Raw genomic sequence first — 13,492 nt, forward strand, 5'->3', positions numbered from 1 at the left:
TGAAAGACCACATTAAGTATTGGGCAATGACCAGCCTGGGCAACATGGTGAGACCCTATCTTTACAAAAACTACAGTAAAAAAAAATGAGCCAGGTATGGTGGCACAAACTTGTATTTCTAGCTACTCTGGAGGCTGAAGGGGGAGGATCAATTGAGCCTGAGAGTTCGAGGCCGCCAAGGCCATGCCAGTGCATTCCCACCTGAGCGAAAGGGCAAGACTCTGTCTCAAAAAAAAAAAAAAAAAAAGAATTGGTCAAGTAATAGGCAAAGCATCCTAAGCAAAAAAAAAAAAAAAAAAAAAAAAGAAGAAGAAGCCCGAGGCATCACATTATCCAACTTCAAACTATTCTGTAAGGATGCCATTACCTAGAGCAAATTAATGCAGAAACACATATTGCATGTTCTTACTTGTAAGTGGGAGGTAAACCTGATACACAGGAACATAAAGATGAGAACGGGGCAGGGTGCGGTGGTTCACGCCTGTAATCCCAGCACTTTGGGAGGCCGAGGCAGAGGGGCAGGGAGGGATCACTTGAGGTCAGGAGTTTGAGGCCAGCCTGGCCCACATGGTGAAACCCCATCTCTACTAAAAAGAAAAAAAAAAAAGAAAAGACAAAAAAATATGTATATATATATATATATATAAATAGCCTGGCATGGTGGTGGGCGCCTGTAATCCCAGCTACTCGGGAGGCTGAGGCAGGAGAATTGCTTCAACCCAGGAGGTGGAAGTTGTAGTGAGCCAAGATCATGCCACTGCACTCCAGTCTGGGTGACAGAGTGAGACCCTGTCTCAATAAAATAAAATAAACATGAGAACAATAGAAAACTGAAGGACAACAAAAGGAGGGACGGAGACAAGGGGGTAGAGGCTGAAAAACTTTCTACTGAGGACTATGTTCACTCTCTGGGTGACAATATCAATAGAAGCCTTAGCATCACACAATATACCCTTGTAACCTACACATGTACCCTCTGAATCTAAAATTAAAATTTAAAAAGAGGCCACATAACACACAATAGTATTATGAAATACCATAAAAGGCCAGGCGCGATGGCTCACGCCTGTAATCCCAGCACTTTGGAAGGCCGAGGCGGGCGGATCACCTGAGGTCAGGAGTTCAAGACCAGCCTGGGCAATATAGTGAAACCTCGTATCTACTAAAAATACAAAAAAATTAGCTGGGCATGGTGGTGGGCGACTGTAATCCCAGCTACTCGGGAGGCTGAGGCAGGGGAATCATTTGAATCCAGGAGGTGGAGATTGCGGTGAGCCGAGATCTCGCCACTGCACTCCAGACTGGGCAACAAGAGCAAAACTCCGTGTCAAAAGAAACAAACAAACAAACAAAACAAAACAAAACAAAACAGGTATTTTTATTTTAAAAATGGGCGACTACCGTGGCCTGCTCCTCAGTAACATTATGACCCATCAGGCATCTGACAAGCACTGCTCTGGCGTAGAAAAGGATCCAAGTCTGCTCAGGTACTAGTAATGCATTTGGGGGCAATAATGAACTTTCTAACCAGGGTCCCCCAAAACTGATTTCCCTGCACCCGATAGTATTTTTTCTTTTCAATCCCTAAAGCAAACTATTTAACTAGATAACTTCATCTCAGATGATAGGACTTTATGTAAATCTCATTAATTCCATCTCTTGATGTAATTTGCTCCTAAGAGTAAGGTTTCCATCCACCTCCCTGAAATCTGATTTGGACCCCCAGGAGGCCAGAAGAGTATAAAAACGCAAAAGATGTTGACTTCTGAGTCCCACATACCCGGCGTCAGCTGGTGGATGAAAGACGCGAAGGAGCTGCTGTGGAGCTGCTGTCTCCCCTCGGAGTTTGGCAGGCCCGGGATTCCGCAAAGGAGGCGACGGGGCCAGATGCCTCCAGCCCTGAGCTCAGTACATTCGGTGTCCTGGATGCTCCCTTCCTTTCCTTACCACTGCGAGCTCTCCTGGGACGGCCTAGATTTCCACTGGGACCTACTTTCCGCTCCCTGCGTGCTTCTTTGCTGAAACTGCCGGCGAAAAGATCTCTTTCCCAAGCCTCAGAGCACCTTGAGGCCGGGCGCAGAGTCGCCCGCTCTGGATCCCGCGCCAGAGACCCAGGAGGATCCGCAGGAGCCCTCGGGAGAGCAGGAGGCTGCACAGGGTCTCAACGTACTCCCGTCCCCGCAGCCTGCCTCGCAACTCGTCCCTCGCTCGGTAGGCAGACAACTCCAGCCGGACAGGTCCGTCTGAGGAGACCTTTCAGAGTGTCAGCCTACTGCTGACCTCGGAGCCACCAACCAAAGTTCCAAGACTGCTGGCTGCAGATTGCATGCGCTTGGGGCAGACGCCCTAAGAATGTGTCCACCGAGTCCATTGTGTCTTCGGAGTCCTGAGCCCTGAGATTTCCGCTAAGACCTTCCATTGGACGATCTCTTGTAACAGGTGTTGTTACAGTAACACGTGAGTTCGCTCAAACGCGATGGAAGAAGTTTCGCCTTTCGATCACTTTGTGCCTTTTTCTTTCCCCTTCTCAATAAAATCGTACACAAATGTGAAATTCCTGTTGCCTGTGTTTCTGTTGATGTTGGGTAAGGATGAGCCTCAGGGGCGGGGTGGCTGGTTGCTGGTGCCAGGACTATCACGGGGACCCTGAATCCCCTAGATTTGCTGGTTGCAAGGCAAACAAAAAGTACAAGAAGTGTGTGTCTTATGCAGAGATTGGAGGGGAGAATAGGCCAGGGGTCGTGCATGGCTGGTGACTCACAGGCTGAGCCTACAGGAAATCCGGTGAACAGGCAGCAGACCTGAGAACTTACTGCAGGAAATTCTCCTGTTCTGAGGCCCTGGAACTTTTTCCCTCTGAAGGTTTGCACCTTTCTATCTTGAGGCCTTGCTAAACTCATAATTTCTGGAAGTTTTCTTCTAGACTCTTTAAGATTTTCTCCATAGGCTCATGTTCTGCAAGTATGGATAGTTTCATTTTTTCACTTCCAATGTGTATGCTTTCTCACCTTATTGCACTGGCGAACGATTCCACTACCTTGTTGAATAGAAATGGTTGGAGTGAATATCTTGGCCTTGTTTCTGATTTCATGGGAAAAGCACTGAGTCTGTCACGATTACATACAATTTTGCTATAGGTTTTTGTAGACGTTCTTTGCACGATTGATGAAAATCCCTCTATTCCCACGTTGCTGAGAGTTGTTTTTTAAATTTTAAATCACGAATGGATATAGATTTTCTTAAATGCTTTTTGTGCATCATTTGACAGGATTATACAGTGTTTCTCGTTGAGCCTATCAATAGGGTGAAATATACTGATTGACTTTTGAGTATTAAACCAGGCTTACGTATGGAATAAACCTTACTTGGGCATGGTGTTGTTCTTTAACATACATTTCTGATTTCTATTTGTTAGTATTTTGGTGAGGATTTCTGCATCTATGTTTAGGTGCAATCTTGGTCAGTAGTTTTCTCTTAGTGTCCTCGGTTTGCCAGGAAAATGCTGATCTCATAAAATAAGTTGGGAAGTATTCCATATTCTTCTATTTTCTAGAATAAATTGTGTAGAATTTATGTTATTTATTCTTTGAATATTAGGTAAAATTAGTCAGTGAAATGGTAAGAACCTCTAGGTTTTTTTTTTTTTTGACCATTAATTCAATATCTTTAATAATTGCAAAAATTTACAGATTATTTTTCATGAGTTGGGTAGACTGGATCTTGCAGGATTGATGCATTTTATCTAATTTGTTGAAATTATGAGTGCAGAGTTGTTGTTAGACCATTTTTAAAAGTTACCATTGTGGGCCAGGCGGGGTAGTTCATGACTGAAATTCTAGTGCTTTGGGAGTCCAAGGTGGGCAGATCACTTGAGGCCAGGAGTTGGAGACCAGCCTCGCTAACATAGCAAAACCCGGTTTCTACCAAAAATACAAGAAGATTAGCCGGGTGTGGTGGTGCATGCCTGTAATCCCAGCTACTGGGGAGGCTGAGTCACAAGAATTACTTGAACCCAAGAGGCAGAGGTTGCAGTGAGCCGAAATCGTACCAATGCACTCCAGCCTGGGTGTCAATGGGAGACTGTCTCAAAAGAAAAAAAAGAAAAAGTTACCATTGTGAGTAGGTTGATCAACATAAAGACACTGCTAGGTAACAGTTTGCCTCTCTAGATCCACTTAAGGCTCTTCAGTCAGCACTATGCTGCAAGAAGCAACCTGTATGGACTGCACTGAGAGCTACTTTTGCTCCCAGGCTTCTGATTGAGTTTAGGCACTGAAAGACAACAGCTGTGCAGAGATATGGATTAGTAATTTATTACCTTGTTTTGTTTCACCTAGACCTCAGGGTACTGAATTATTTTACCTGAAGTCAAAAATAGGCTGGCTGTGGTGATTCACATCACACCTGCAACCACAGCACTTTGGGAGGCCGAGGCAGGAGGATTACTTGAGGCCAGGAGTTCAAAACCATCTTGGGTAATAGAAAGATAACCCGTCTCCACACACACACATACACAGACACAGACACACACAGACACACACACACACACACACTCACACACAGTAGCCAGGCATGGTGGCACGTACCTGTAGTCCCAGCTACTTATGAGGCTGAGAAGGGAGGATTGCATGACCCAGGATGGCTGAGGCTGCAGTGAGCTATGCTTGTGCCACTGCACTCCAGCCTGGGTGACACAGCCAGACCCTGTCTCAAAATAAGTGGAAAAAAAAAAAAAAGCCAAAAAATACTGTGGAGTGGCCCTTCCTTCAAGCCTCTGCTTGCTTTCTCTAACACCACTCATTCTATTGCCCCTACTGAGCTTGAAATGATAATGCTTTCTTCAGGTGCCTGGTCTGGAGTGCTGGTGCACCTATCTCAAAACGCTGTCTCAAAACTCCAACAGGGAGCACCTAACGGTACTGGGTACAACAGTGCTAGCACGAAGCAAACAGCAGTCCAGTAGCCTGGAAATAACAGGCTCTGCGAAACCAAGGACTCTGACCAAGAGAAATTGCCAATTCCAGACATAGCCTGTTTTAGAGAAATGAATGGCGTTGTCATCGAAAAATCACAGACTCGATTGTGACAGAAATACCGCCACAAACGCCGGTACAGGGACAGCCGACACCGAGAACCAAGGAAAGCGGTTGAGAGCTTGCGCCTCCACGGAATAACCGCCAGCCGACACAGTGCGAGTGAGAAACCGGCCTCTCCATGAAACGACCAGTACTGCCACGGAAAAGAATTCGACGTCGCCAACAAGCGGTGCTACCAGGAGAAACGGCTGCTTTTGAAGAAAACAGCCAGGAACGCGACTGAAGGACATTTGCTCCCAGGAAGAATTGGCATTTGTTCCAAAACACAGCCGGATAAACCGAGAACCTTCGGAGTGGTTGCACCGAAACGGGGTCACCCAGCACCTCAGCGTCCTGGGCTCTAGCAAGCCTCACAGAAGCAACCGGCAGTGCTACCACGGAGGAGCACCTAGAGGGACAAAACTAGCAGTAATGCCATGGACGAAAGGCCAGTTAGGCCAAAAGAATAGAATATTTAGTTCCGGGGATTATAGGCCAGCGCAAACCAGACAGCATAAAGCTGAGGGTCAGCAAAACAAAAATTAGGAACAATTTTTTCTTAAAGGGCAAGTTAGCTGAAACACACACACACACACACACACACACACACACACACACACACACTAAAAACAATACATTTGGGAAGATTCATCAAATGAAATTTCAAAACTAAGCAAAACATGGAAAAATGGACTCTACAAAGAAGAAAATGCAAACACTTCTAAACAATGTGGTTTCACAGAGGTGATATCGCTGTCAGGCCTATATCAATATCTGCTCGGTCTCACCAGGACTTCTAACTAAGGGACGGCAGACCTTAAGGGACTGCTAAACCGCTACTTGCTACTCCTAAAATATCTTCTTCACCTACATGCCCGGACTTCTATATTTAAAACTCAGGCATAAGTAAAGCAGGGTAAGTTATTATGAAACCGAAAGGTACTGGGACTAAGGAGTCGCAGGCATGGCTATGCTAGTACTGGTTGCCACTAAATATGGACTTGCAAGAGCTAAGAAATCGCATTCACAGGGGCACTTAGAACCGAAGCATGCACTTGTTACTCTAAGAAATCCCTAACCCACGACTCGCTCAGAATATTTCGAACGCAGAATTAAGCATCTCTATCGCAGGCGAAATAAGCCGATACTTATTCCGCTTAAGTTCGAACTTGCTATGCAGAGAAACCACAATCAGGGCCATATTCCGAGTGCAGGAGGTTTAAAACTCCCGAAAAGGCAGTCAAAGCAGGCAGGGCCAAGCCGGACCTGCTGTGCCTACTGGAATTGCTAAACCCAGTTGTGGTACCATTAAGTAATTGGTAGTTCTCTTCTAAGCCACGCTAAACTGTTCCAAAGAAAAAGACGCAGGAAACACTGCTAGCCCTGAGACCCGTGAACAAGTAATCTTTTCAATTATTTATGTATTTTGAGACACGGTCTCGCTCTGCTGGAGGGCATTGGTGCTATCCGGCTCGCTGCAGCCTCGACCTCCTGAGCTCAGGCAACCCGCCCACACCAGCCTCCGGAGCAGCTGGCACTACAGGTGCGCACCACCTCACCGGGCTAATTTTTGCATTTTTTGTAGACACAGGCCTCACCCTGTTGCCCAGGCTGTTCTCAAACTCCTGAGCTCAAGCAATCCGCATGCCTCCGCCGCTGAAAGTGCTAGGATTACTGCCGTGAGCCACTCTGCCCCGCCAGAATAAGTAATACTAAGAACTGGTCATCTGTGAAGTTGTATTAATATAAGTAATCGAGTGGTCCTTCCACGAGAAACAGCAAAGATTGATAAACCTCTCAGTCTTATGACCGTGAATAAAATTCCTGAGTGTAAAACACAATGAATTGATATACTGAAAAACAGAAAGACCGCTGTTAAAAATAAAATTAACAATTAAAATTAAAAAGACGTTATAGTAACGTAAAAGACATGATACAAAATTAAATGTAAACAAACAGTATATTTAAAAAGCAATAATTAGAAAAATAGTAGGAATAAGATTTAAAAATACAATGGAAAAACAAATACATTTTAAATTTGCCAAAAACTCTAAGAATTCTACAATCGTAAAACAGATTTCTCAAAGTTAAAACAGATACGAATGAAATATTTAATGAAATAAATATACATGTTTAAAATACAAGGAAACTGAAAGTAATAAGCGACGCGAAACAAGAAAGAAACATCAGGGAAAAGAGAATTTAAAAACTGACAACCGGCAATGTGTATTTTTATTTTCTAGGTGGAGACGTTTGGTAACTGAGAATCTTTTCAAGGAGGAGAATCCAAAAAAGCCTTCTGCTGCTATCTAAGGCTGCTTAGCGCCACAGATCCGTGGGCAGCACGCCCAGAGTACAGAGAACGCGGTAAAACCAACGCGAAGAATCCACTCCAGGCAGTCTGAGAAACCCGGGAGGTGGCGCCACCGATGGAGGGCAGGAGGATGGCGGCGTTCCAAAAGGCACCCGCTGTCACAGACCTCGGTGTCCTGCTGTCTGTCCCAGGGATGGGGAGGACTGCACCAGGGAAGCTGCTGGAGCTTGAGTCTGTCGGGTTCCTCTGCCTGCCCCACCTCTTCTACGGGTGCCTCTTGCCGCTTCTGTGTCCCCGGCCAACTGAACTCAGTGGGCTTCGATGTACTCGGTTCCAAAGTGCTCTGGCCTCCAGGAAAGAGTCCGTTTTGCCAGTAGACTCCGGGTAGCCGCCAGCAAGGACTGGAAAGCAGTCCCAAATCACAGCTGTCCAATGAGTACTCTCCTAGTACCGGATACAAAGGAAGAGGCCACGGCCCACGATCTTCTGAACTCACAATAGGCGGAGGCTGGGGCTCTGGCGCCACCTCTGCGGAATCCCAAGCCCGCTTCACACAGCCAAGATAATGTTGCTCCATCGCTTAAGCCTCAGACCAAAGTTTGCGCTGATCAAGGAGGGATAGTCTTCCTGCACTACCATCAGCCTGAGTATTTATGCTCTCCAGAGCCCGTGGGCGGAGGCCAGTCAGATATTAAGGAACTCAGTAGTAACAAATGCACGAAAATTAGTAAACAAATGAAAAACGATAACATTTTACAGAGTACATAGAACCAAAACGAACCGTAATTCCGACAGAAAAACATAGCGAGAAAATAAACCGAAATGAAATGACACTAAGCAAACCTCGCAGAGAACTAGCGCTACAGAACGCAGGTTTTAAAGAGCGCTGCAAGGGCCAAGAACCACCCGTTTCCGGGAAATGAGCGTTGCTGCCACCGGAAGACTGTCCGCTAGGGCTCTGTGCTAACCACCTTGCAAACGAGAAACTGGCGCGTTGAACTTAGCAAGCGCCGGCACCTAGCGGATAGCGCTAGTATTGCCAAACGAATATCCGTTTCGGCGCCATAAAGGGTGCTGCTAAAGAGAAACAGCATGCTCTTAGAAAAGAGCGGTGCTTCCACACCTAAACACCCTGTTTGGAGGAAGGAACCAACTCTGTTTCAATGTGTTGTACCAGAAGAATGTGTTGCGGCATTTTAATGTGCGCAGTTGGTGGGTCGCTGCACCGTTCCTTTCCCAGCGCCGGCGGTTTCTCACTGGCAACGCCACGCCTTTGTCAGCGTTATCGGATGCTCTGTGGCGGCAACCTTCTTTCCGCCAAAAGTTGTCTTTTGCAACTGCACAGGCATTTGCTATGGGCAGGTGATCGCTGGGTCCCAGCCCCGCTGGTTTCACAACTTCGCGGGTGCCCCCCACCAACCCCAGCCCGCAGCATAATCGGTGAAGGGAGCCTGCGGTTTCTCCGCCGCGCCTTCGCCCGTTGCGTCCTGCGAAGCCAGTGGAATCGGTGGTCACGAGGTTGGTTTCACCAAGTCGGGCGTTTCCTGGCACCGGCACCGCTCTGCGCTTTTGCTGGCCTAGGCCGGTCTCAGCACCGTTAGGTGCTCTCTAAAGGCGACTGTCTGTCGTGGGTAGGAAAGCTGCTATGGGACCACAGTTTTTTAGAAGTTTCTGGTCGAGCCCAGCTGGCGGTTTTTGGATCGCAGAACCACTGGTTGCGCGGAGCTGGATGTACTTCTGTGGCCGCGCATGTTTCTCTGTCGTATCCCCACGGCTGTCGTCGAAATCGCCGTGTTTCTCTGGCCCCACCGCCACGTGGGCAACTTCTTCAGTGGCTGCGGGGTTCCCTCCACTGAGTTGCTGGTTTTGATCCGCGCTTTCTCCCAGAGTGCAGACCAGACACTTTTCTGTTTGTGTCAGCTGCTAGCTGTGCTGTGCACAGTTTCCTCGTCTCACTGCGGGGCTTTCTCCATCCGAGGCCCTCTAGTGCCGGCGTCGCGGTCGCAGCACCCGGCGTTTCCGTTGGCTCTTTCGCCAGCGGCGCGGAGCTGGCGGTTTTGCTGTCACAGCACTTGTTGCACGGAGTTTCTCGGTAGCCGAACTTCTCTTTTTTCTCAAGAGTCGACGGTTTCTTGGTGACAGCACCGTTGGTTGCGCCAAAACAAATGTTGTCCTTGACAACCCCGCCGGCTGCATTCCCTTTCAGGCTCCTGGCACTGCCATTTCGCCGAGCCGTGGTCTCTTGTTCACAGCTCTGTGCCTCCATTTCTCGGTGGCGGCAGCCCTCAGGCCGCGGAGCTGAGAGATTCAAAGTCGCAGCTGCCCCAGTTGCGCAGAATCTGGCGTTGCCGGATGGGTGTTGCAGGGCTGGGCGGGGGGAGCCCAACGCTCCTAGGAGCAGGTGACAGGGGAGCTGCAGGGGCACAGTCTCTTCCCAGCGCCGCCGCACGGGTTCCGGCTCAGCCTCCAGAACGCAGTCCTGTGGCGGCGCCGCCGGCGTCTCTGTCGCAGGACCCCACGGTTTCGCGCGTCGTTGGCTTCTTGGTCCTAGGAAGTTTCGATTTCGCTGTGCCTGGGATTTCCACCCCCCTGTCCAAGTAGGAGAATAGCCAAAATGTGATTTCTCAGCCCAAGCAAGTCCTGACTTGAGACAAACACCGGTCTAGCCTTGGCAGCGATATCTATCTAGGCCGTAGGAAGTCACCATTTCCCCATGCGAAGGCGAAGTTACTCTGCGACTCATTTGTCAGCAGCTCCGGGTTTCCAGTAGCCTCGGATTTCTAATCGTAACAACCATGGGGTCAGCGTAGCCTCAAGTTTCTTAGTCCTAGCAAGTTCCCGTTTCCTGCTGGTAAGACTTGCTTTAGCTGCGCAGGAAATGTTTAACTCCTGTGGAAATGTGGGTATCAGCGAATGCGTTTTTCTTTGTTTTTTTTTGTTTGTTTGTTTTGCTTTGTCTTTTTTTTTTTTTTTGAAGGTTTAGTGATAACCAGTTTAGCAGTGTTGGGAGCTCTTATACCAAGTTTGGTTTCGCAATATCGAGTCCCGTCTTAGCTATGCTTGTGTGTTTTTAAAACTCCGGTGGAAGTCAGGAAATGCCGGCGAACGCGATTTCTCAGTTTTACCAAGCTCCCTTTGACAATAGCAAGTCCTGCCCATCGAGACTTTTTCCTCTTGTAGACCAAATCGGGATGTACCAGCTACTACGATTTTTTAGACGTAGCTAAACACGTTTAACCGTGGCTATTTTTGTTTGTCGTAGGAAATTACGACAGGAGCAACCTGCAGGGGTTTAGATCTGACAGAAATATTCTAATGGTAGGCATTGCACCGCTTAGCCATATTTGTAATATCTTCTTTGTAGGGTTAGTTCTCTGTAATTTTTGCTTATCTTAAAATTATTTTTGTGTCTTTTGCTCTGAGGACAATGTTACCGATGTGTTTTTCATTTTTACTTGCATTTCAGACTTTCATTATTTTAAATTTTTATTTTTATTTAGATGTTATGTATTTTTTTGTACTAATTTTGAGCGTCTCAGATTCTTGCTTCTTGACTTTCATTCTCTCAGGAGCCGGGGAGCCGAGCTCGGTCTTAGCCTCGCTGGCTGGTATCAGGTTCCGGGTTCTGTCTGGCGGCTCCGCTTCCTATGCGGAGCTGGCGGTTTTGTATCAGCACGTTTGCCAGTAGCGCCCACTGGGCGTTTTCTCAGTTGCTGCACCCAACGTGACATTTCCCATTCGCGGGGTCCTTACGTTCTCAGTGCTGTCACTTTCTCGGTCCTACAACCACTAGTATCTCCTAGGAACTTTCTGAACCCCGTTTTGCGGTGCAGAACGGTGATTGCACGGAGCCGCTGCTCGCGCTAGTAATTGTGTGGTACCATTAGCCGGCGCTTTTTCTGTCACAACCCGTTAAAACGGGTTAAAACATATTAAACCTATCAAACACATTGAACGGATTAAAGCACATTAAAATGCCGCAACACATTCTTCTGGTACAACACATTGAAACAGAGTTGGTTCCTTCCTCCAAACAGGGTGTTTAGGTGTGGAAGCACCGCTCTTTTCTAAGAGCATGCTGTTTCTCTTTAGCAGCACCCTTTATGGCGCCGAAACGGATATTTGTTTGGCAATACTAGCGCTATCCGCTAGGTGCCGGCGCTTGCTAAGTTCAACGCGCCAGTTTCTCGTTTGCAAGGTGGTTAGCACAGAGCCCTAGCGGACAGTCTTCCGGTGGCAGCAACGCTCATTTCCCGGAAACGGGTGGTTCTTGGCCCTTGCAGCGCTCTTTAAAACCTGCGTTCTGTAGCGCTAGTTCTCTGCGAGGTTTGCTTAGTGTCATTTCATTTCGGTTTATTTTCTCGCTATGTTTTTCTGTCGGAATTACGGTTCGTTTTGGTTCTATGTACTCTGTAAAATGTTATCGTTTTTCATTTGTTTACTAATTTTCGTGCATTTGTTACTACTGAGTTCCTTAATATCTGACTGGCCTCCGCCCACGGGCTCTGGAGAGCATAAATACTCAGGCTGATGGTAGTGCAGGAAGACTATCCCTCCTTGATCAGCGCAAACTTTGGTCTGAGGCTTAAGCGATGGAGCAACATTATCTTGGCTGTGTGAAGCGGGCTTGGGATTCCGCAGAGGTGGCGCCAGAGCCCCAGCCTCCGCCTATTGTGAGTTCAGAAGATCGTGGGCCGTGGCCTCTTCCTTTGTATCCGGTACTAGGAGAGTACTCATTGGACAACTGTGATTTGGGACTGCTTTCCAGTCCTTGCTGGCGGCTACCCGGAGTCTACTGGCAAAACGGACTCTTTCCTGGAGGCCAGAGCACTTTGGAACCGAGTACATCGAAGCCCACTGAGTTCAGTTGGCCGGGGACACAGAAGCGGCAAGAGGCACCCGTAGAAGAGGTGGGGCAGGCAGAGGAACCCGACAGACTCAAGCTCCAGCAGCTTCCCTGGTGCAGTCCTCCCCATCCCTGGGACAGACAGCAGGACACCGAGGTCTGTGACAGCGGGTGCCTTTTGGAACGCCGCCATCCTCCTGCCCTCCATCGGTGGCGCCACCTCCCGGGTTTCTCAGACTGCCTGGAGTGGATTCTTCGCGTTGGTTTTACCGCGTTCTCTGTACTCTGGGCGTGCTGCCCACGGATCTGTGGCGCTAAGCAGCCTTAGATAGCAGCAGAAGGCTTTTTTGGATTCTCCTCCTTGAAAAGATTCTCAGTTACCAAACGTCTCCACCTAGAAAATAAAAATACACATTGCCGGTTGTCAGTTTTTAAATTCTCTTTTCCCTGATGTTTCTTTCTTGTTTCGCGTCGCTTATTACTTTCAGTTTCCTTGTATTTTAAACATGTATATTTATTTCATTAAATATTTCATTCGTATCTGTTTTAACTTTGAGAAATCTGTTTTACGATTGTAGAATTCTTAGAGTTTTTGGCAAATTTAAAATGTATTTGTTTTTCCATTGTATTTTTAAATCTTATTCCTACTATTTTTCTAATTATTGCTTTTTAAATATACTGTTTGTTTACATTTAATTTTGTATCATGTCTTTTACGTTACTATAACGTCTTTTTAATTTTAATTGTTAATTTTATTTTTAACAGCGGTCTTTCTGTTTTTCAGTATATCAATTCATTGTGTTTTACACTCAGGAATTTTATTCACGGTCATAAGACTGAGAGGTTTATCAATCTTTGCTGTTTCTCGTGGAAGGACCACTCGATTACTTATATTAATACAACTTCACAGATGACCAGTTCTTAGTATTACTTATTCTGGCGGGGCAGAGTGGCTCACGGCAGTAATCCTAGCACTTTCAGCGGCGGAGGCATGCGGATTGCTTGAGCTCAGGAGTTTGAGAACAGCCTGGGCAACAGGGTGAGGCCTGTGTCTACAAAAAATGCAAAAATTAGCCCGGTGAGGTGGTGCGCACCTGTAGTGCCAGCTGCTCCGGAGGCTGGTGTGGGCGGGTTGCCTGAGCTCAGGAGGTCGAGGCTGCAGCGAGCCGGATAGCACCAATGCCCTCCAGCAGAGCGAGACCGTGTCTCAAAATACATAAATAATTGAAAAGATTACTTGTTCACGGGTCTCAGGGC

General features: G+C 47.3%; 3 protein-coding genes across 3 annotated transcripts; 1 reads left to right on the forward strand and 2 right to left on the reverse strand.

Annotated features, from left to right (window-relative positions):
- Window positions 1-7,384: 7,384 nt before the first annotated feature.
- On the reverse strand, window positions 7,385-7,966 carry LOC129037117 (annexin-2 receptor). The gene has a single exon (XM_054488970.1). It carries the CDS (start codon window positions 7,964-7,966, stop codon window positions 7,385-7,387), a length of 582 nt encoding a protein of 193 aa, XP_054344945.1.
- Window positions 7,967-9,217: 1,251 nt separating this feature from the next.
- LOC129037118 (uncharacterized) lies at window positions 9,218-9,816 on the reverse strand. Its single transcript, XM_054488971.1, has one exon. The coding sequence runs from the start codon at window positions 9,653-9,655 to the stop codon at window positions 9,218-9,220; it is 438 nt and encodes a 145-aa protein (XP_054344946.1). The 5' UTR covers window positions 9,656-9,816.
- Window positions 9,817-11,898: 2,082 nt separating this feature from the next.
- On the forward strand, window positions 11,899-12,739 carry LOC129037116 (annexin-2 receptor-like). The gene has a single exon (XM_054488969.1). The coding sequence runs from the start codon at window positions 11,982-11,984 to the stop codon at window positions 12,561-12,563; it is 582 nt and encodes a 193-aa protein (XP_054344944.1). The 5' UTR covers window positions 11,899-11,981; the 3' UTR covers window positions 12,564-12,739.
- Window positions 12,740-13,492: the final 753 nt, after the last annotated feature.

This window comes from Pongo pygmaeus, chromosome 4 (genome assembly GCF_028885625.2).
Source record: "Pongo pygmaeus isolate AG05252 chromosome 4, NHGRI_mPonPyg2-v2.0_pri, whole genome shotgun sequence".
Taxonomy (NCBI): domain Eukaryota; kingdom Metazoa; phylum Chordata; class Mammalia; order Primates; family Hominidae; genus Pongo; species Pongo pygmaeus.